This window comes from Cajanus cajan, chromosome 11 (assembly GCF_000230855.2).
Source record: "Cajanus cajan strain Asha chromosome 11, NIPB_CcT2T_4, whole genome shotgun sequence".
NCBI lineage: Eukaryota > Viridiplantae > Streptophyta > Magnoliopsida > Fabales > Fabaceae > Cajanus > Cajanus cajan.
The window spans coordinates 8,349,415-8,373,141 of record NC_138527.1 but is presented as its reverse complement, the minus strand read 5'-3'; the positions used below and the strand labels follow the sequence as shown (position 1 = coordinate 8,373,141).

Genomic DNA, 23,727 nt, shown 5'->3' with positions numbered 1-23,727 from the left:
TTGCCTTCTTTTATTCTTATTGTATTTCCTGAAAAGCTTTTGCAACGTATAGGATTTCATTTTATAGACAGAAAGAATCAACCCATCTTGAAGACGTCAGAAAAATGCTAAATTTTAAGACAAAATACTTGGTGTCTTGGATGTTGTTTGAATGGAGCGAAATTACAGAGACTACTCACCCGCCTAAAAAGTTAACAGATAGAAGCTGACAAGAAAATCTGACAAATTTTTACGCTAGCATTCATTATTCAGGAATCACCGTACAATTCACTATTTATCAGGTTACCAAATTTCGATTTGTACATGACCACTCTACACACGAAGACGAATTTATGTCATCTCGCACCAGATTGAATGTGTATTGTGTACACTTCTCTACATCTGTCATCGCTGACAAACTTCAAGGAATGCTGTATTAGTTGTTTTTGTAACTAATATACTCTAACAATTGTGCAAGTTACAGGCAACAAAGAACAAATTAAGCTGTAACGTGCATAAGGACAAAACAGTTGGCGGGAGAGTTAGTTGGAGCACCAGGACACGTGGCAAAAGATTCTCAGATAGTGGAGACATGGCGCAGCACTCGTGAAAGGAAGCACAACAATAAATGGAAGGATTATGTGCTGAATGGGATATGAAAAATGGTATCTGGCTTCCCTCTGATTTGGTTCTTCCTTCTCTGTTCTCTCTGATTAATTCTCTTGCACTGATAGTTCTCAATTCTTTTCTTCTATGGTTCTCAGGTTTCAGGCTTGGTTGAAGAATTGCACTGCATCTGACGTTTTCAATTTTCTGTTGTTGTGGCATTTCGTTGTTGAATTTTTGAATTTTCTGTTGGCATAGTAAATAAAATTCACAAACATTTCATTTGGTGCTTTCATTGGCTTCCATGGCTGAGAACACAAGGTTGCGCGATTTGCAAGCTACGGTGAATGCTCATGCTGATGATATTCGTCGCATTGGGGAAACGATGGAATTGCGTTATCAAGAACACAATCTTCGTATGGAACAGATCCAAGCGTCGTTGGCTTTACTCTTGCAGAACACTTCTCACCTTCATGGAAGTTCTTCGAACAATGGCTCCTCGTTGGGTATGCCGATGAATGTTGCTCTTCCAATCAAGGATATTTCATTGGGATTTCCGCATTTTGATGGTACCACACCGGTGCTTGAATGGATCTTTAAGGCTGAGAAATTTTTTAATTACCATAACACCCCAGATGATTCTAGGGTGGATATTGCTGCGATGCATTTCGATAAAGAAGTAGTTCAGTGGTTTCAAATGCTTCAGAAAATGGCTGTGGTGAATACTTGGTCCGCACTAACTAGAGCGTTAGAATCCCAATTTGGTCCTTCTCCATTTGATTGTCCTATGGCCGATTTGTTTAAATTGCAACAATCTGGTTCTGTCTCTGATTATTCCATGCAATTTATGTCATTAGCCAATCGCTCTGTTGGTCTTACTGATGAAGCTTTGTTGAATTGTTTTTTAAGTGGGTTACATGTTGAAATTAAACGTGATGTTCTTGCTATGTCTCCTCCTACCTTGTTGAGGGCTGTAGCTTTGGCTAAGCTATTTGAAGAAAGATATCTACCGGTCTCGAAAACTACTGCCAATAATTATACTCCGAGATATTCTCGAATTTCTTCAACTAGTCACAACACTAATGTGCAGTCTAAGGGCGTCCCACAGGCAAATTTACCTCCATTGTTACCTACTCCACCAGGACCTCCATTGAGAAATTCAGCAATTAAGAAAATAAGTCCTGCTGAGATGCAGCTTCGACGCGAAAAAGGGTTATGTTATTTTTGTGATGACAAATTTACCTTTAATCATAAATGTCCAAATAGGCAATTCATGTTTTTACAGTTAGAAATGGATGAGTGTGACGACACTGCTGTTATTAATGACTTCAAATCTGTTATTGCAATTCAGGACAGTGATGCTAATGATCATCATTTATCTTTAAATGCTTTGAAAGGTGGGGTTGGAGTTGGTACGATACGATTTATGGCTTATATTGATAAAATGCCAGTTTCTGTTCTAGTGGATGGGGGTAGTTCTGATAATTTCTTGCAGCCCCGGGTTGCAAAGTTTTTGAAATTACCTGCTGAACCTGCTACCTTATTTAAGGTAATGGTTGGTAATGGGAACTATATGACTGCTGAAGGTGCTATACAGGATCTTACACTACAAGCTCAGGGAAATACATTTAAATTTCCAGTATTCTTATTGCCTATCTCTGGTGCCGATTTGATTTTGGGGGCTAGTTGGTTAAAGACCATAGGGCCTCATATAGCTGATTATGGTACGTTATAGTTGAAATTTTTGTGGAATGGTAAGTTTACTACCTTGCAGGGAGATTCTAATATTGCACTTGATCATGCTCAAATTCATCATATTAGACGCCTGATTCATACAGATTCTATTGCTGAGATGTATAGCATGCAATTAATAGATGATAATTCTCACTTTTGTCCTCCTTTGGAATTACCTGCTGATATGGAGCCAGAGTTAGCTCTATTGTTACATACTTACCGTGTGGTATTTGACACTCCGTCCACACTTCCTCCTCCAAGGTCTCACGATCACTCAATTCCTTTATTGGAGGGTTCATCACCTGTTAAAGTGAAGCCTTATAGATACCCTCATAGTCAGAAGGAAGAAATCGAAAAATTGGTGGCAGGCATGTTGGGTGAAGGCATTATTCGTCCAAGTAAGAGTCCTTTTTCTTCCCCAATTATTTTGGTTAAAAAGAAAGATGGTTCTTGGAGGGTTTGTACTGACTATAGGGCTTTGAATGCCATTACCATCAAAGATACATTTCCAATTCCAACTGTAGATGAATTAATTGATGAACTATATGGAGCTTCTTTCTTCTCAAAATTGGATTTAAGATCTGGGTATCACCAGATTTTGCTTAATCCCGAGGATAGGTTTAAAACTGCATTCAGAACCCATTTTGGTCATTATGAGTGGTTGGTTATGCCCTTTGGGTTGACCAATGCACCTGCTACATTTCAAAGTCTCATGAATGATATTTTTGCTGGATTATTAAGGAGATTTGTATTGGTCTTCTTTGATGACATTTTGATCTATAGCTCTAATTGGAAGGACCATTTAAATCATTTAGAGGTGGTTTTGAGTATTCTGAAACAGCATCAATTGTATGCTAAGTTCTTTAAGTGTTCTTTTGGTGTTCAAAAGATTGACTACTTGGGCCACACGATTTCGGGAGATGGTGTTGCCATGGACACTTCTAAATTAGAAGCTGTTCAACAATGGCCTTAGCCTTGTAACATCAAACAGTTAAGGGGATTTCTTGGACTCACGGGCTACTATAGAAGATTTGTTAAGAATTATGCTCAAATTGCAGCACCTTTGACAAATCTACTTCAAAAAGATTCCTTCCAATGGACTTCAATAGCTACTGTTGCTTTTAATCAATTGAAACAAGTCATGACTTCTGCTCCAGTCCTGGCAATTCCAAATTTCCAAATTCCATTTGTCCTTGAAACTGATGCTTCTGGAATTGGAATAGGCGCTGTTCTCAGTCAAGCCAAACATCCTATTGCTTACTTTTCAAAGAAACTCTCACATCGGATGCAACAACAATCTGCATACACTAGAGAATTCTATGCCATTACGGAAGCAATTGCTAAATTCAGACACTATCTTCTGGGCCATAAGTTCATTATCAAGACTGATCAGAAAAGTTTAAAGGAGTTATTAGATCAGACCCTCCAAACACCTGAACAACAACAATGGTTACCTAAATTCTTAGGTTATGATTTCACCATTCAATACACTCCTGGTAAGGAAAATATTCCAGCAGATGCTCTTTCTAGAAGTTTGTTTATGGCTTTTTCTGAACCTGTTGCTGATTGGTCACATCAGCTAATTGAATTCACAAAAAAGGATGACAAATGGCTTAAAATTTATCAGGATTGTTTGTTGGGAAAATTGCAGTCAACGGAATACAGTGTTCATGAGGGGTTATTGTTGTTTAAAAATAGAATTGTATTACCTGACGTGGTACAATTGTTACAACAGGTGATGTTGGAGTTTCATAGCTCTAAACTTGGTGGACATGCTGGTGTTAGAAGGACTACAGCCAGGATAGCTGCTCAATTCTATTGGCCTAATATGAGGAATGATATTAGAAAATTTGTGAATGAGTGTCTTATCTGTCAACAAGCCAAGACTGATCATATGGTTCCTGCTGGACTATTGCAGCCCTTACCCATTCCTCATCAAATTTGGGAGGAAATAGCAATGGATTTCATTACTCATTTACCGTTATCACAGGGCTTTACTACTATTTTTGTAGTCATTGACAGACTATCAAAGTTTGGTCACTTCATTCCTATGAAATCAGATTTTAATAGCAAGTCAGTTGCTGAAGCCTTTATTTCCAACATTGTCAAGATCCATGGGTTTCCTAAATCTATTGTTTCTGATCGAGATCGAGTATTCATGGGTACCTTTTGGAAGTACTTGTTCAAGGCTCAGGGGACTACTTTAGCAATGAGCTCTTCTTATCATCCACAATCTGATGGACAGACTGAGAACCTTAACAAGACCCTTGAGATGTATTTACGATGTTTTGTCTTTGATAATCCTAAAAGTTGGGTCTCTTTGTTACCGTGGGCTCAATTCTGGTACAATACTTCGTTTCATCACAGTTTAGGAATGACCCCCTTTCAAGTAGTATTTGGCAGACCTCCTCCATCTGTTGTTCGTTATGAAGCTCAAACCGCAGATCCTATCTCCTTGCAAGAAACGTTAAAAGCAAGGGATCAATTGCTTACTCAATTAAGACAACATTTGCTAAAATGTCAAAATTATATGAAGCATCAGGCTGATAAAAAAAGGCGTGAGGTACAGTTGCAAGTTGGTGATTTGGCATTGGTTAAATTGCAACCCTACAGGCAACATTCTGTCGTACTAAGAAAGCATGCTAAGCTGGGGTTAAGGTTCTTTGGACCCTTTGAAGTTTTACAGAAAATCGGTTCAGTGGCTTACAAACTTCAACTTCCTGATTCAGCCAGAATACATCCTGTGTTTCATATTTCATTGCTTAAAAAATTTTGTGGCAATAATTCCCAGCCATATTTGCCTCTTCCATTAACTTCCAATGAGTTTGGACCTATAATTCAACCTGTAGCAGTGCTGGATGCTCGTATGATAAAGCAAAATGATGGTTTAATTCCTCAAATATTAGTTCAATGGGATGTGACAGATTCTTCAGATGCTACTTGGGAGAATTTGTGTGATATTCAAAGTTCTTACCCTCATTTCAACCTTGAGGACAAGGTTGCTGTTGATGAAGAGGGTAATGTAACGTGCATAAGGACAAAACAGTTGGCGGGAGAGTTAGTTGGAGCACCAGGACACGTGGCAAAAGATTCTCAGATAGTGGAGACACGGCGCAGCACTCGTGAAAGGAAGCACAACAATAAATGGAAGGATTATGTGCTGAATGGGATATGAAAAATGGTATCTGGCTTCCCTCTGATTTGGTTCTTCCTTCTCTGTTCTCTCTGATTAATTCTCTTGCACTGATAGTTCTCAATTCTTTTCTTCTATGGTTCTCAGGTTTCAGGCTTGGTTGAAGAATTGCACTGCATCTGACGTTTTCAATTTTCTGTTGTTGTGGCATTTCGTTGTTGAATTTTTGAATTTTCTGTTGGCATAGTAAATAAAATTCACAAACATTTCATAAGCTGTTAGGAGTTCATTAAAAAAAGGTATACTGTTGTGTTAATCAGTAATAATCAGCGTAAAGAATGTGCAATTGATGCATGAATATTATGATTTAGCATTAAAAGATACAACTTGAAATACAATTACGGAATGTCTTGAATCTTTCCGTCTTTCGTAATCATCTCCTATACATACCAGAATGTTGAAGTGTTCTACAATACTCCAATATCGTTGGGGAGTTTTTTACCTGTTCCCAAATCTTGGCAGAATTCTTTAACCATTCACGCTCTGACACTGGTCTTGTGAAAGATGGTGACTTCATGGATAAAATCTGACACACAGCAAAACACATCACGTGTCATAAAATTTGTTGATTATTAAAACTAACTGGTCTACAAGAGAGGAAACAATATAATTTTAGCAACTGGCAAAGTAAAGAAACTAGACAAGTCCTGCTGTATTGTTTATGAGGCATTCGTGTCTGTAATTGTGTGCATGTGTGGAGAGAGTTTCAACCTGATCACGCAATTTCCATAGTGCGGAAATGTAACTTTCATGCTGAGCTCTTGGGTTTTCATCTTTTTTCTTGAGAGGGATCCCATACAACTTTATCATGTTAGAATCCATTTGACTGCTACGAACCATAGAAGATGAAACATGCTCATTAGGCTTGTCTCCGGCATGTTCCCTCAAAAACGATGATGGTCTGAAATACTGTATGAGTGCCTTCCTCAACTGCACAAAATTATTAGGAGTGAAGTCTTGATCTTGCAACCTATACAAGTTGAAAGAAAATACTAATGAGTTCTTCATCATGCAGCAACCTTATTCCAACTAGTAGAGATGAGACATTTTATGTCTCTATATATATTTTATTTAAGTTAACTTAAGAGATACTTATAAGTTATAATTTTATGCATAAAAAAGATACTTTTTTTTTTTCTTTCTTTTTTTTACTTTGGTAGTTCCATTAAAATGAAAAACCATGTTGTGTCATGTGTAGTGGAGGTTGGTAAACGGTTGGAGGGAGTTATGGAGTAATTAAATTGTTCTTTAATGATAAAAGAAAATATGAATAATAATGTGGTAAAAGGGTAAAAAAGGTATATCAAAATGTATACACGAAAATATTGTATCAGCTTTATCTACTGTTATAGATAAAGGAAAAGTGTATAAAAGACAGAACTGTGACAAATGATAATAAGATTTTTTTTTATAAGGATAATAATGTGTGCATGCACAAATCAGTCATGGAAACATCAAAGTTGACCAATTTAATGCATACACTCTGGAGATTCACACTACAACTAAAGCATAAATGATGCACAGTTTCATACATCGTCAAAGTACTACCCAGGCCTCATATACCTTTACTTTTAGGCTTCCTTTGCAATTAGTTTTCCTATTACCAATAATCACTTGCTCATTGCTAATTACAATCTTCTATACTTCATCTTTGGTTCTTGATTTTCTTGTATATTTTCAAAGTCAGTGACACACATGCGGTAGGTGACATGGACCTTAATTTTAGAGGATATTTGAAAGAAAAGGTTATAGAAAGAAAAAACAAGACAAGGCCAAGATGGAATTTAGCTAGTAGCAAGCGGCTAATCAAGTCAAACAACAAGTTAACCATTTATCATTTCTCACTCACTAGGTCCCTCCAGGTCTTGGCTAGGCTTGTCTTTTCAAGAATTATCTTTTGTTGTTTAATTAATTAAATTAACTACAAAAGCCAAACAGTTAAGAGCAATCACGAGTATCATAGAGTTTATTATTTTGGCTGCATTACAATGATTACAGCATTTGGTTACACATTTATACCAATTATTTCCTGCCAATATATTGAGGAAGAAAGATGTTTCTTACTTGGTGTGTACAAACACAGGAGTAGCCACATATTCTTCATGTTCAGGAAGTTTATCTTTCTCAAGCCCTGAACTAGAGCTCTGTGATAGCGATGAAGTCATCAAGGATGGGTCTGAAATGCCATGCTTCAACAAGTCAACCTACATGACACAAGTACAGCATAATCAGTCCTTTTTAAAATATCATTAGTCTTTAGAATTTAAATATATAAAAGAATTAAGAATCTGGACATAATGTGCAAGGAATACACTGTGTACTTGTCTTATAAGCGAGTCATTTAAAATCTAAAAAATACTCAAAGCTGACAAGAGATTAATAGAGTCTCTGTCATCAGCTGAACTTATCAGCACAAGGGGAAGTCACATGTTTCAAAAGCATAAAAAAATTGAGGGGGTTCTAGTTATTTTGTTAGCAACTGCAAATAAGAGACAAGTGTGAACCATGAAGAGGCTATGTTCTAAATATTGAAATTAGCTTAACTGGTGTCATGCTTTTCTAAACCCGAATGCATCATATAGTTGTTATCAAAAGATAGGAGCTAGTGCCACGCTAAAATTAACAACATACTGCCAACACACTATTGGATTGCCACTATTCACCAAAATGATCATTGTAAAACAGTAAAAGTTATGGATGTATCCCAAACCACTTGATTTTATTAAGTGTAGGCCAGACAGAGCATCCAAACCCTTGATCTATTATTGCAAAAATCTGAGCTAAGAAGTCAAAAACATACCCACTGAATCATTCAAACCAGAAAAATAGATGGAAGTATGGAGCCATCAGGCACAACAGTTTTTCAAATGACTACATAATTTGGATAACATGAAAAATATTCATCGAGGTATTGAACAGGGCTTGAAGCATCTTCAACTAAGACACATACCGTTAACATCAAATGCCACATGTTATCATCATGGACTCCCTCTGACACTACCAGCAGAATATGACATATGGATGCTAGAAGAACAGCAAGCTATAAAGATTCCTTGCAGCAACCCAACATGGTGAAGTTAATCAGATATAGTAACAGTACAAAAAAATAAAATCATTCAAGATTGCCTAGCTAGAAACTTTATAAACAGATAATAATTGTATTACGAAGATATTTTCTACTCAGGAGTTACTCTTTACCTGAATACCCATAAGTTCATCAGCCAATTCAGCTGACAAGGTTTCTCCACTTAGCACTGAAATTGTTGAAGAGCCATCTGGTTTCATCATCTCAGTTAAAACAGAAGCACTGAATACAGGCTACAGGTAAACAAAATAAAAACCACCAATAAAACTTGAAATCCCACAAACCAAATATAAGAAACAAGAACAGTAGAAGCAATAGAAAACAAACCAAGCTCCAAATGAAAATTGAATCAAATTAAGGAATGAAGAATAGAAGATATTCCGGGTAGTAGTAGTACCTGGGTATCGAGAAGAATAATACGTTCAGTTGAAATCCTTGGTTCAATGCCCGTGGAACAGTGCCTTGCCATAGCTCTAGTTTCTTCAGACTGTATGGCAAAAGGTGGTAGCATCCCTGCAGGCTCAAACATCAAAGTCAAAATAAATAAAAACTTAGGGAAGAAATTAAGCCATGTATGAATAAACTTATCTGTAAGCACTTATAAGAGAATAAAATAAGAAACTAAAATGATTTGAGCTTTTTTTAAAAATTAAAATCATCTTATCTACTTAATTTTTTCAAAAATATTTTGATACCCTTTTGGTCCCTATAGTTTGATGAACTTTACATTTTACTCTATAATAATTAAAAACATACTATTTTATTTTTAGTCTCTGAACATGCTGTTTTTGTTTCCTTTTAGTCGGTGTAGTTTCATAAAATTCACCTGTTAGACAGGGATTGTATGTGCAAGAACTGAAATGGAACATTTCTAATTAGGAGGACTAAAAAGTAAAGTTTATAAAACTACAAGTACTAAATGAGTATTTAAACCTTTAAAATTTTTTTCGTATAACTTCACTAAAAGTTGAGGTCGATAAATTGATTTCAACTTATGCTGCTTATTTTCTTCTCTACTGTTGTAAGTGTTGCAGAGAAGTTTATAGGTTAGATTGTGTGAGTAAACTAACCAGGCGAAGTTGAATCAAAACCATAGAGTTCATTCATAATAGTGGATTTGCCAACTCCAGGTGGCCCAATCACTCCAACCACAGTGAAATCCGTATTCTCAGTCAAAAACTGTTACCATTTTCAAATAAAATCCAACGGCAGTTAGAGTCAGTATATCTCAGCTTACGATAAAGGTGTAACCTAATTGCAAACATTTTGAGGAAAAAAGGAAATCAGAGGATACTTTACTTACAGGGAGAAAACGATCGATGTGGAAATCCCAAGAATCGGAGAGAAGGTTAAGGGACGCCACAGAAGGAAGACGAGAAAGGAGCTGAGCGGAATCGTCATCGGCGGCGCCGCCACGACCGAATTTTCCGGCTCCGAACCCGCCATTGTTTCGTTTCGTTGTTGACAGTGAAATGAATCAGTGTCAATTTTGGACTAATGGGTCATGTCAGGTCTAGACATAATTGGGCTGGGCCAACCATCTCCAACGTTAATGGGCCGTACTTTTAAGTTTTCTAGAATATTTAAGTATTTTTATTTTTATTATTCAATTTTTACTCGTTTTAATTATTCTTTAATAATTATAATTTTAACTCATTCATTTATATTTTTATCAATTCAAATTAGTATGGTTGGATATTTATTATATATAACTAAATTTTATAATAAATAATATATACACATAAATAATATATTTAATATATAAATTATCCTTATTATTATTAAACAGACCTAATTGGAACTTGGAACTAACAACACGCTTAAAAAACACACAGAAACATAATTTTAGTTTATTTTTAACTTTTCTCGCTTTTCAGTTTCTCAATTTCTCCCTGGTTTCTTTCCTTTGTAAGCAAACAGTGTTAGGTCTTCTCTGTCTCTGAGGTCGACGCTGCTTCAACGTCTTTGGTGAGTATTCATTCCATATCGTTAATTCGTCAATCTTCGTTTTCTCAATCACACCATCTAAATTTCTCAGATTCTTTCTCTTCTCACATAACGCTTTCGTAAATTGGAAGTTGAATTTATTATTCCGACAGATTTGAATCTACCGCAGGATAGACACATTAGGTCTTACGTCGTTGTCATGAAATTTCCGTCGCCCTACAATTTTGTTCCTTAATTTTTCAAGCAATCTTCGCTCATCGTTGTTGCTTCCCATTGTCATCTCACCATTTAGACAAATTAGGGCAACGGAAAATGTATAGAAGAAGCGCATTAACAAATTTCTATGAAAATGTTTCACAAAATTGAATCAATTGTCTTGTTCATGACATTTTATTGAAAACTAAAAATTGCTGCAACTTTCTAGTATAGAGTAAATCATTTACTTTGACATCTTACTGACAACCATGGTTTTGTTCCCAATTCAGCTTCATTCGATTCCAATTCCATGACGACACCATCTTCCTCAGCTTCGGAATCGCAATACACTTATTCCAACCCCTCTTACTTCCCAGTGCCCTTTCATCTACAGCAACCTGCAACCACTCATTACGCTGCACCCTATGTTGCCACTCCGTCCGTGCAACCTTCCATCGTTGGTCCCGTTGCGCCGGTGGCAGGTGTGTACTCCACCGTGCCACAGTATCAGGTTGGTGGTTTTGTTCTTGTTTAGAATAAGAAAAGGAGAATGTGGCGTAAATTGATTGAATTTGTCTTGTGATTGAGCAGGCACAACAGTTATTTGAGAGGGATGCACAGATAATAACGCCGGAGGCTCTTGAGAATGTTAAGGCAGCGATTGCGAGTAGTGATGTAGAGCACAAAGCAGATAGCAAAAGGAAAGCGGTTCCTCACAAGGTTGCTGGCCAATCATGGGAGGATCCTATCCTTGCAGAGTGGCCAGAAGGTATATATGATGATGATTTTTTAGTCATTGCTTGTGAAAGATTATCTGTTATTCCTTATCCACAGATATTACGCAATAATAACATGATTATCCCAAAATAAATAAATCTGTTATTCCTCATAGCAGTTTTGTATAATTGATTTGGATTGTGCGTGTTTTGTTTCTATGGAGCCTATGTGGAAATTGCGTTTGTGGTTTTGAAAATTCTGTAGTTAGGCAAGAATTCATGAATTCATTTATCTTTTTTTTTTTGGGATAATTAGATGATTATCGGCTCTTTTGTGGCGATCTCGGTAATGAAGTGAATGATGATGTTCTTTCAAAAGCATTTTCACGGTTCCCTTCTTTTAACTTGGCACGAGTAAGTGGATTTCTCATCTAACCCAAATTATTTTTATGTTTAGTAATGATTGTGGTGCTTGTATGAGCATTTTCTGTTTCCTCTTCAGATTTTTGTTTGAAGGGGACAGAGGTGTTAATGGTTTGTGTATCTTAATGTAGATCTTGCTTAATGATTTGAAGTTATGTTTGATCTTGTCTAGGTTGTCAGAGATAAGCGGACTGGTAAAACAAAAGGTTATGGATTTGTGAGCTTTGCGAATCCTGCTGACCTTGCTGCTGCACTTAAAGAAATGAATGGTTAGTAAGCTCTGATGTGTCTCTCTTTTTAAATTACCCTGCAGTGTAATGTCTAAATGCATATTACTCTAATATTTGTTATTCTTCTGACTAGTGCTTTGATTCAGTATAAATATGTTAGGCCAGATAGTATTGACTAGAGACTCAAGATTGATAGCTTTACAATCCAAAACCATAATCATGTTGGATTATTGTTTCTTTTATGCATCAATGTCTTTATGGCTCATCCAATTTGTCACTGAATCCTGTCAATGTAAGCAGACAATATTGTCGCAAATGCAATGAAATGTGTATCTTGATTTTGATGTCTTGTTTTCAGGTAAGTATGTTGGAAATCGGCCCATAAAACTTCGCAAGAGTAAGTGGAAGGAGAGGACGGATTATGAAGCACTGGAAAAACAGAAGGTAGCAATTTTCTCTGTCCATGATTTGAAATTGTTCCGTGAACGTATCCGCTTATATATTCTTCTATTGTTTACACAGGTAGAAATTCCAAATTATCATGAAACGGGAAATGCTAAACAAGTTGGTGTGAAAGGAGATAGTGCAGTCACAGTGGATGATTCTGCAACCACTATGTCTGAAGTTGATGCTGATCAGAATTCTACAAGCTTTTTAAAATCAGCTTATGGGGTACATGTCATTTTTTATTGATGGTTATATTGAATCATTGTTATGTAGTAACCTCTTTTTACCTTAATTTGTTTATCAATTTAGGCAGAACCAGTAGATTTTGAGGTGGGCTCAGTAACTAACTTCGATCCTGAGACCAATGTCAATAATGGTAAGTTATTTGTACACATTACTTGTCTTTGTGAAGCCATTTTTCTTCATCTCTGACTTGTAGCTGTCACAATGTGTGAGTCGTCACTTGAGTTAACTTTTGTCTGATTCATTTCCTATCTATCATGTGGTTTAGGCACCGCACAACCAGTTCACCCTGATAATGCCCTAGATAGGATGAAAGAACCCCCTAAAAATGGGGAAGGTTCGTTTTTTGACAGCAACAAAGGTTTGGAGCTTATTGATAATTCATTGCGAGTTAGTACGGATTTGGGCTTCAAAAGTGTTTTGGATAATAAAGCTGCCGAATTTGAATTGGATCCTTTTAGCAACATCCTCCCTGATCCTGGCGCTAGGAATGGTTAGTGATATTGATGATTTTCTAAATATTCTTCACATCACTGAAAAGATGAGTTACCTGTATTTTTTCTTATTGTAGCTCATAAATTTCAGCCCAAGATTAAGCCACGACCTAGAGCATGCAATACTCCAGCAATTGCTTCTGCTTCATCTAATGTTATGACAGAAAAATCTGTTGAGTTGCCTACTTCTTGCGAGAATGACTTTCAATCTTTTCAGTCTAGTGGTGATGGAAGTGGTGGACTAAACCAATCAACTAGTTTACCTTTACCGGCCTCAGAGATTCTTAGAACAACTGATTTATCCAATAAGTTTGATTATATGAGCTCAAGCATTCCATTCTCTGAAGACAACAAGAGCTTGGAATCTGCAATTCCATCCCAACTGGATTCCCTAAATGCTATGCTTTCAGAGGATGCAGTTCATAATGGAACTAGAGATTGGCCTTCTAGCTATGGCAAATCATCAGGAGAGGTAAAGCAAAAATTAATATTGGCTTTTTTCTATTTTCATTAATTTATTTACTTTTTTTTATTATTAATTTGCTAAACATTGATAAATTTTGTGCATACAGGCTGCAGACATTTTTTCTGGGCTGGAATCCCTTGATGACTTTATCACCCAAGCTGCCACTGATACAGGTGATTACTATATTCCTTGTGATTTACCAAATTACATAAACTCTCTTCAGACTTCTTCATTTTAGCTTTCAAGAGCATCATTTGTATTGTGCTGCCTTTTAACCTCACTGTTATGGTTAACTGGCCCCCAGCCATCTTTAATTTGTAAGTGACCATGGGTTTCTTCAGTAGTGATTGGAAATATTGTGTGTAGGAAAACCAGCTCTTCATTCTTTCAATGAGAAGGGTGCAAAGGAAAATTTTGCCACACCTGCTAGTAATTCTATTAACTCTTTTGGGGAATGTGTTACTACCCAAGATACATTAACCTTCGATGAAGGTGCAGTTCCCAATGAGGATGATACTCACACTAACAATAGGTCGGAAACAGAGGTGAGGATTATGTGATTACAAGGATATGATAATTTCCTGTAAATGCTAAATAACTAATTATTTTTTTAGTGAATAATATTGATCATAATTATTGATATCAGGAAGCTGTGGGCTTGAATCCTGACTGCCCAGGTGATGATGTCTTTGATTATCACTCAATGAAATCTGACGAAGATCCAACTTCTGGAATTCCAGTACATGATGAGTTAACAAATGTTGCAGATAGTCCCAGATTGGCTGATCTTTTGCAAGCAGATGTTACAAGGGAAAAACAAGTAAGTATCAGTTACTATGACATATCAAGTTTTTTTCATTTTTCACGTGAATCTGATTGTAGATAATTTTCATTTCATTTACCATGCTTGTCAGGATTCCAATGAGAGAAAAAAGGATGACTCAACGCAATGTTCTGTAAGGAAGAATAGAAGATCTTCTATTGCTGGTGAGGAGGATAAAGGTGGTAAAACCTCAAGAAAGCTGAGAAAACAAGCGGCTCGTAAGCCTGCAAACAGCTCATTGAATGAGGATGTTGAAGATAATGATGACCTTGACCCTCCTTATAATTCTAACGGAGATGAGTTTCAAGAAAATGATGATGACTATGAAGTTGATTATTCATCCAAGAAAAGAAGAGCATCAACAAGTTCAAAGAACAAATCTGTAGCTAAAAGTGGAAAAACATCTCAAAAGCGTAAGAAGGCTAATGACGATTCAGAAAAAACTACAAAACCTAAAAAATTCTCTCGTTCAACCCGACGAAAAAAAAGATGTGGTAGAACTTACTAGACTGTTTGTGTTTAATTTTCATCTTTGGTTATATACTTATGCAGAATTTTTTTCTTTTTCATAGTGGACAAGGCTCTGCTAGAAATTCCTGAGGATGAACTTGATCCTCGAACATTGCCTATTAAGGATATTATCTTACTTGCAGAACATAGGGAACGGCTGGCGGTGTGTACACTCTATTCTAATCCTTGTGTTACAATCTAACCATTGTTACTCTCATAGTATGGAACTATGGCTTAAATTTTCACCAACTGATCCTTTTGTTTTATTATGTAGAAAAAAGAGGCAATGACTTCAGGGGCATCTTCCACCTGTCAAAGGTACTCAGCTTTTTAGTAAGAGTTTAAATTTTATTTAATTTTCTGGTCAATATTTATTTTTTCTAATACAAATTATCTTCATGAGGCCACTGCATATTATCCACTGGCTGTTGTTACTGTCTCTTACAAATCACGTGGACTAGTAAATAAATTTCAGTTTGCGTAATATTTATCTGCAGTGGTGGAGATCCTTTTCATGAGGCCGGTGCTAATAATGAAGAGGAGTTCTCAGGTTCAGAAGATGATAGAGACCCATATGAGGATCAAGCAACTGAAGTGATTCCAACAGCTTCGACTTTATTCAACTACCAATCTTTCATGGAAAAGGCACCTAGGGGAAAATGGTCAAAACAAGACACTGAACTGTTTTATGAGGTATTTGCATAGTTCTCACATGATGTCTGACATTATTATATATCTTAAAACACAATTATTCACAAAGTAACTTTGTTTTACCTTGCGGTTGGGAGGAGGGGCATGGAAGAAAGAGCTGTACATTGCAGTAAATTACCTAACTCTTTCTGTTATTTTGACATAGGCTGTCAGGGAGTTGGGCACAGATTTTTCTATGATACAACAACTTTTCCCTGGTAAAACACGCCATCAAATTAAGTTGAAGTACAAAAAGGAAGAAAGGGAGAATCCTTCACTGTTAACTGATGCTGTAAATAACCGTGCAAAAGGTTTTCGCCTTTTAATTACTGTTGTGCTTTCCTCTATCAGACCGATGTGTATATTGTTAAAGCAGTCCAGAAATGATCCTCAAAATTACTTCATTAACTTGCCATGGCAAACATAAGTTTAGAATTGTTAACTTCATTGCTCTTCGTTAGCTCTTTGATGAGGCAAAAAAGTTATTCTAAATCAAATTTATACTTCCTTCTTGTAGATCACTCTCATTATAAATTGTTGATTGAGCGACTGCAAGATGCTTCCAACAAGGCAGAAGAAGATCCCAGTAGAGATGCCTCAGATTTCATGGCGGTGGATGAGGTTCTGGACCTAACACCCGCAACTAATAATGTATGCACTTTTGACCTGTTTAGTTTCTTTTGATATCTCCCTTTTGGTGCACATAATTTATGATTTCAGTACCTTGTATGTCACCGAAATTTTCTTATTGCATGATGTTTGCCTGTGGAGATGTGTGGAACATAGCAGGTCCATCTATAAATATCAACACTTTTACTTGGTTCTGGCCTTCATTTCCTGAATGCTGTGATGTTTAAAGCTTTTTCTACCTTAATCATTAGATCAATGCTGATATCTTTGTTCTACCCTAAACCAAGTTACGCCAATTCGTCCTTAATTAAGAGTTGTAATGTTTATACAAATAAATAAATGATTAACACATTAAGTTTGTTATTATCATTATGTTTTAAGAAATTATCAAATTAAAGTATATTTGTTAGAAATGAAAATTTGTTTAACTCTTTAAGATACCCTAATTTCTATCTCGTAATTGACCGTGCTAATTTCATAAATTGTTTGATCTAAATGAAGGAGGAGGCTGCAGAGGTTGCAACAACTAAGCAGGAGGATGATGTTAAAGCACAGGAAGATTCGGTGGCAGTTCCTAGTCCAGAGCAATCTGATGATAGTGAAGATGACTTTCAAAAATGGTCTCAATATAAAAGTGTCTTTGATGAATAATGAAATATGTATTTCATGCAAAATGAAAGTTTCGTATTCTTGATGAATTCCATTGTTTAATTAGCGAATATAGTTAGATAATTTGAAGTGGATCACTGGATGCCTTAGTAGCAAGAACATCAGCAAAAGCTACGCCAAAGTGTAAGACTTCAGAAGATGGTAAAGTAATTTCCTTTTCTTTTTGAAAACGGAATTTTCGGAACCTTTTATGTATATTCTATTTTGTGAAGCTTCTTTAACTTCACATGACAAACCTTCTTTGAAAGGTGTTCTGCATGTGACCACATGATTTTTGGATCAAATAATATTAGTCAATCATTGACCATAGTATTATAAAATTTAAGCACTTTCCATTTCACTCCAAAATTCGTCGCATAACTTTTGATGGTATTTCTCAAAGTTATGGCACCAACTAAATATAAAAGTAGTTAGGTTATACTTATTTAAATTGACAATAATATATATATATATATATATATATATTATATCACGTTTATTGAAATTTATAATTAATATATTTTAAAAATAAATAGTTTTAAAAAAAGATTAGTGTCAAATCAGGCAATTTTAGAATATGTCTGTATTTTTATAAAGTATAAAGAAAAATTATAATTCAAATTAACAGTTAGACTTAATTAATCTTACTTTTTTAATAATTAAATAATTTTATATTTTACATACGTAAATTTTCACATTTATATATTTTGACGTCTTATAGCATATATATATATATAGAAAAATTATAATATATTTTTTCTATAACATAATTTCATCTATACGTACATTTAAATTTTTCTTATAGGTTTAGACAAAATTGTTTCCATTAAAATATTACATATGTAGTTCCTTGTAACGAGATAATTTATAATTTTACTCATAATAATAACAATTATAAGTAATCCTTAATAAGGGAGAGTATATTGTAACATAGTGAAATTTTAGTTAATTATATGATATTTATATGATTAATTGATGTTTTGTTATTATTATTATTGCTTTAAGAGATTTAGGAGTCATGGTACCTTTAAAAATTAAGTTGTCTCTAAGATAATTTCAGACAAAATTAAGCTCTTTCCATTTAAAAAATGGTATATATAAGATTATTTTTAAAACGTCAATATTATAAGTTCATGTTTTAAGAAAAATTAGAAAAAATGTTTCTATAAGTCCAAGTTTGATTCTTCCTCTTTCCCTATTGAAAATCATTTTTTCCCTTCCCTAGTTTGCTTGACTAAGTTGGAGGTTCAAACTCCCAAGGTAGGAATCTCAAAGTCAAAGATGTATGGAATCACATCCTTCTTCCTCATGTCTTCTTGGTTGATCGATTGGAGGCAAGGGAAGTTTGTGGATTAAATTTCTTGATTTGTGATTGTTGAAAAATGCTTATAATATACTATTTTGATGTCTGAGTCGATTGAGTTAAGGGTTGATGGAAATGCTTGAAAAGTTATCCTTGATGGTGTCTTATGAGAAAAAGGGAGAGTTTGGTGTTTAATGATTGCATGTTGTCTATTGAGTTGATTTCAAACTATTTATGATGCCTAAATTAATGTTGAAAAGAGAAAACACCATGACATTGAGCTCCCTCCTTCGAGAGATCATACACCTGCTTAGTAGAAACTGGCCCAACCTTCTCAATTTTAGGGAAGATCAACTCCTTCCTAGCACAGTTTATACAAATGTGATTGCTAGACAACCAATTCATCCACAAGATTACATCCAACCCAACTAAAGCCAAACAAATCAAGTTCACCTTGTAATAACACTCATACACCTCAACAAGACATATTAAACATACTTTACAAGTCATCATAGGACTAGTAGCCAAAGTAGATACCAGTAGATCAACACTCAAAGAACTAACATACAACGCCAATCTTTCTACACTAGCATCATATTAATAAAAAAAAAAGTGTGTAAGACCCAAGTCAAACAGGTTAGAAACATTCTTACCAATAGTTCCGTTTTCCCTTTCACTAGATCTGATGATTTGGAAGCCTCACCTCTCATTAAAGAAAACACCTAACCTACAGTAGTAGGTTTTTCTACCTTTTGTAAACCTCTGGCCTGAGTGGCCCTGTAGACACCCAATTTCATCCGAGGGCATACAAACAAGGAAATGAACCTCTGTTATGAAGGGAAGGAGCTCCCAAAGCATGCAAATAATAGGACAAGACATCAAAAGGCCTAAAGCCCAAATAAATTGGTTTTAGTGACCCGGAATGGGCTGTTCCAAAATCAGAACGGGCTGTTCCAAGCCATAAAAAAAGGCCTAAAAACCTAGTCTGGAACGGGTCATTCCAAAACTAGAACGGACCGTTCCAAACCAGGCAAAAGACCTAAAAATCTTAGGCTGGAACGAGCTGTTCCTAAACCAGAACGAGCCGTTCCAAATCGCTAAATAGCCTGAAAAACCTAGTTTGGAACGGGCCGTTCTAGCAATGCATTTTTGTGTTAATCTCAACCCCAGAACGGACCATTCTGGTTTCAGAACAGGTCGTTCCAGGGTAAGAATTTAACACATAACGTTCAGATCCAGAATAGGTCGTTCCGAATTCGGAATGGGCCGTTCTGGCACCCTTCTTATGCCTATAAATAGACAGCTTGGGTACAGTTCTCAGGGGCTCAAAATTTCGTCCAAGACTCCTTAGAGCTCGAAATTTCTCTCTCTCTCCCTCCTATTGTATTTCTTGAGATTTGTGAGACATTTGTGTAGTATGAAAGGTTGTCGCAAAGAACCTAAAATCTTCATAGTTGAAGATCTAATAAAGCTTGCTATGAGGTATTACTCATCAATCTCTTGTTTTATCTTTCTCTTCTTTTATTTCATATATTGCTATAATAAACGCAATCATGTAGATATTTTAGGGTTCATCATGTAATTTAATTTTCATGTAAATAATCATTAATAAAAGGGATTAAATATTTAAACTATTAATTCTTATTACGTTATCTTCATCATAGGGTATTGATTTAGGGCGTTGTAGGGGTGCTTAATACCTTCCTTACACGTAACCGACCCCCGAACCCAATTTTGGTTATCAAGGCCATTATTGGACTTTTAAAAACCTTTTCTTTTTCCAATATTTTGAGTAAAACATTGGTGGCAACTCCATGAACCTATTTTCAAAACAATTAATTAAGGATTAGTCTAGTGTTTGGGTATTCCTTAATTGATAAGATTTTCAAAAGGATGTCTAAACCATAGGTCGCAAGATCGGAAATTTTTGGGTTGCGAAAGACCCTTGCTACTTATCACCTTTTAGGTATCAAAATAGAAAAATCATGCATGTGTCAATTCGAAACAACTTTCTCTGAGGTTTTGTGTGCTTCGAGGGATATACTAGTCTTTTTCTAATGCAAGGCATGTCTCTTTGTTCCTTAGTGAAACGTGAGTATCGAATAAGCCTTTTCCTTTCGATATGTTAAGGAATCATATGTACAAAAATGATTTTGTTATTAAACATCATAAATTATATAAATACAAAACATATGTCTTATAGATAAAGTGTTTCATTTGTGAGACTTAATGTCATAATAATTGATCGTCTTATAGCTATTCATTTTAAAGCTTAATCTAAAAAAATTCTCTAGGAAAATGTATATGTTTGTTATCATTAAATCTTAAAGTCTGAGGGATCAAATAAGAGTTAATCACTTATACACTGCCAGTGTAAAGATTTTTTACACTGACAACCAATTAGATCTTTTAATTGTGCTATGTCACTATAAACACATTTACTTTTAATAGTGACATGGTACAATTAAAATATCTAATTGATTGTCAGTGTAAAAAAACTTTACACTGACAGTGTATAGGTGATTAACTCATCAAATAATTTCTTTTAACTTAACATAGTCCTTAACTGAACTTGCTACAGCTTCAAGCCTCAAAAGTGGCATGGGAATGAAATGAGCAAAGTGCTCAAACCTCACAACATAGTCTTGGACCACCATGTTCACTCGATATAATCTTAAAATCCTTAGCAAACTTTGCATTATTAGGAAAATACTTTTCAAGGAATATGCTCTTAGAGTTTTCCTAGTTTACAACTTCTCCCTTGGCTTCCGTCATCTGTTGAGTACCCCTCCTCCAATATTCAACCTTACCCACCAACATATATACCTCATAGGTTAACTTCTTCTCCTTTGGACATTCCATCATTGTGAAAATCTTTTCAATCTCACTGATCCATTGGTTAACTACCTTTGGATTAGTCTCTCCTCTAATATAAGGTGGATTCTCCTTTTTGAAGTTAATAATTCCCTATACCTTTGAGGAGCAAATGGTCTAACTGTCTTAGTTGAAGCCCTATTGGCCTCCATCTAACCCAAAGCAATATTTTGCTGATGCATAACAACAACCATCATCTCCATAGCTTGAGTCATGTAATTAACGTCAAAGGGAAAAGGGAGATGATATCTAGAAGGTCTACCTACGATCCTATACTAAGATCAATAACAATAATAAGACAACATTCAACAACAGCCAACACATAACAACTACAACACTTATCAACTAAACAACAGAAACATAATGGTATCACCCCTAGAGTGACCCAAAGAACTTGATTAACTTTGATACAATGAAAGTGTAACGACCTAGTAGGTCACTACACTTGATACAACTCAAAATCTATAGTGGAAAACATATATATCAACTTGCCTAAAGTTTTAATACAAATAGTTCCTAGTTATTCAAGTAATATATATGTGTATAGAGTGTAGAAAACATAAAATTGTCTTGTCAATATCAATTGAAAACATAAATCTCCAAGTTTTAGTGTTGTATCATAAAACTTGATCACAAAATACCATCCTTTACAAGCTCGTCATCCACCTAACCTTGACCTACTCATATATCAACTATAATCATCACAATCCAGCACATGAAAGAAAAGGTAAACTTGTGTAACAAGAAATCAACATATATATAGAAGCAATAACAATAACAATCTATATCAACTTTATAACATCTCAATAACATAAGCATACAACTTGATCAACACATAAACACATCTCAACATCACAGAAGACAACATCTCTATACGTCATCATACATCTCAACTAAGGAGTTTCTACAACATAGGTGAACAATTTAAGTAGGTTAACCTTACTAAACCAACAAGACAACAATACCTTTTTTTATAAGTCAAAACAACTGAGATTTGGTTCTTCTAATTAAGTTAAAACAACTTCATACTAGTTGACCCATGTACTTATTGCCAGACAAAAAAAACATCTAAATTACACTTTCATCATGCAGTAACATAATATCGTTGTTGATAAATTGAATTTTAGTATGAACTATGTTATAGTATACTTATATTATAGAAAATGGATAAAGTGATCGTACTTAAAATGGTTTTGTACATACATTAACAATATCATATATAAACTATTTTATGAATAACCGTTTTCTCTATTTGAAAAAATAACTATATAAAATTAAAAAAAAGTTTAAATCTTAAAAGTTATTAAATATTAAAAAAATTGAAATTTCATAAGGTTAAAATTGTAGTTAAAAATAAAATAAAATAGAGAGATTAAGATGTTATTAATATATAAAAAAAACTCAACATGGGTTTAGCTATAAATAAAATAAAATAAGAGAGACAATGAATGAGGATATGTTTTTAGCAATTCAAAAACACATCAAATGTGGTCCACATGTATTTGGCTCATGTCGGTAGATTTGACCTGTAAATGGATGGTAATTATTATTATATTTAACACATACACACCTTGAGCAACCTCATATTGTAAGTCTCATATCCCTTTCTTTGTCTTATTTCCTACCCCAATCAAAGAGGGAAATCTGTCATTATCTTCTATTGAAGCTTTTGAGTCATCAAAGTCCACTTACGTATTGCGTTTTCCAATTCTTATCTTCACGACTTCGCGTTATCTCCTTATAATTATGACCATTATTTTTACCCTTCCTCTTTCCATTGTTTAGGCCAAGGAAAGGCGAGTGATCATTCCAATAATATGAGTTGGATATCCATTTTAAAAACACGAAAATTTTATGGATCGATGAAATTTTTGTGAAAATTTGAATATTTCATGTAAAAGTCTGTAACTTATTTAAATGCATTTTTAACTAGTTCAGCTTCCAGTGATAAGCTTCAAAAAATAAAAATAAAAATCTCAGACGCCCTTTAATTTTAAATAATAATAAAAATATACAAGACGTGTGTTGGACAACAATAACAACTTAATTCATATATTGAATTAACTTTTAAAAGAGACAAAACAATTTAAATTTAATTACGGTTTATTACTCGTCAAATTTTATATATTAAATACAAATTTATTATACTAAAATATTTATAAGAAATTTTATTTAATTTTTAATATTTTTTTATCTAATCCACTTTTTATTTTGCATATCTATCCATAAATTAAATTTTAGGTAATTTTTTAAAAATAAATTTTATGATAATTATTTTTAATTTTTTTAAAAACTTTTTATCTAATTCAATTTTTATTTATCATATTTATTTATAAAAACTTTTAATATTTTAAAAAAATTGTGTCACTATATTAATTATTTAGGAGGTTCATTGAGAGATTCTCCAAGATAGTAGCACCTCTAACCCAACTAATAAGGAAGGAGCAGCCATTCATTTGGACTGATGCTTGTGAGCAGAGTTCTGATGAGC

The 23,727-nt window shown here is 34.7% G+C and overlaps 3 protein-coding genes across 9 annotated transcripts; 2 read left to right on the top strand and 1 right to left on the bottom strand.

The window, feature by feature from the left end:
- Window positions 1-219: 219 nt before the first annotated feature.
- LOC145949336 (uncharacterized) lies at window positions 220-10,086 on the bottom strand. 3 transcript variants are annotated; one of them, XM_083066235.1, is made up of 10 exons: window positions 9,901-10,086; window positions 9,668-9,776; window positions 8,995-9,110; window positions 8,711-8,830; window positions 8,463-8,552; window positions 7,577-7,716; window positions 6,224-6,482; window positions 5,955-6,038; window positions 5,294-5,687; window positions 220-4,766 (listed from the first exon to the last, which is right to left on the bottom strand). In XM_083066235.1, the coding sequence occupies exons 2-9, from the start codon at window positions 9,702-9,704 to the stop codon at window positions 5,301-5,303; spliced, it is 1,233 nt and encodes a 410-aa protein (XP_082922361.1). In that variant the 5' UTR covers window positions 9,705-9,776; window positions 9,901-10,086; the 3' UTR covers window positions 220-4,766; window positions 5,294-5,300. The 3 variants fall into 3 exon arrangements, with proteins under 3 accessions (XP_082922361.1, XP_082922358.1, XP_082922362.1); XM_083066232.1 differs by having other exon boundaries at window positions 220-5,687; XM_083066236.1 differs by lacking the exon at window positions 9,668-9,776 and having other exon boundaries at window positions 220-5,687.
- Window positions 890-3,292, top strand: LOC145953333 (uncharacterized). Its single transcript, XM_083067273.1, has 2 exons — window positions 890-2,309; window positions 2,424-3,292. The coding sequence occupies exons 1-2, from the start codon at window positions 890-892 to the stop codon at window positions 3,290-3,292; spliced, it is 2,289 nt and encodes a 762-aa protein (XP_082923399.1).
- Window positions 10,087-10,404: 318 nt separating the features above from the next.
- LOC109794440 (uncharacterized) lies at window positions 10,405-17,291 on the top strand. Of its 5 annotated transcripts, XM_083066231.1 has the most exons (21): window positions 10,405-10,565; window positions 11,030-11,250; window positions 11,331-11,508; window positions 11,772-11,869; window positions 12,051-12,147; window positions 12,467-12,552; window positions 12,631-12,780; window positions 12,865-12,931; window positions 13,067-13,291; window positions 13,370-13,764; window positions 13,865-13,931; window positions 14,125-14,303; window positions 14,405-14,435; window positions 14,526-14,578; window positions 14,673-15,075; window positions 15,154-15,254; window positions 15,366-15,409; window positions 15,589-15,784; window positions 15,948-16,092; window positions 16,299-16,432; window positions 16,913-17,291. In XM_083066231.1, exons 2-21 carry the CDS (start codon window positions 11,050-11,052, stop codon window positions 17,060-17,062), a joined length of 3,000 nt encoding a protein of 999 aa, XP_082922357.1. In that variant the 5' UTR covers window positions 10,405-10,565; window positions 11,030-11,049; the 3' UTR covers window positions 17,063-17,291. The 5 variants fall into 5 exon arrangements, 4 of the variants coding, with proteins under 4 accessions (XP_082922357.1, XP_082922356.1, XP_082922355.1 ...); XM_083066230.1 differs by having other exon boundaries at window positions 14,405-14,578; window positions 14,673-14,994; XM_083066229.1 differs by having other exon boundaries at window positions 14,405-14,578; window positions 14,673-15,072.
- Window positions 17,292-23,727: the final 6,436 nt, after the last annotated feature.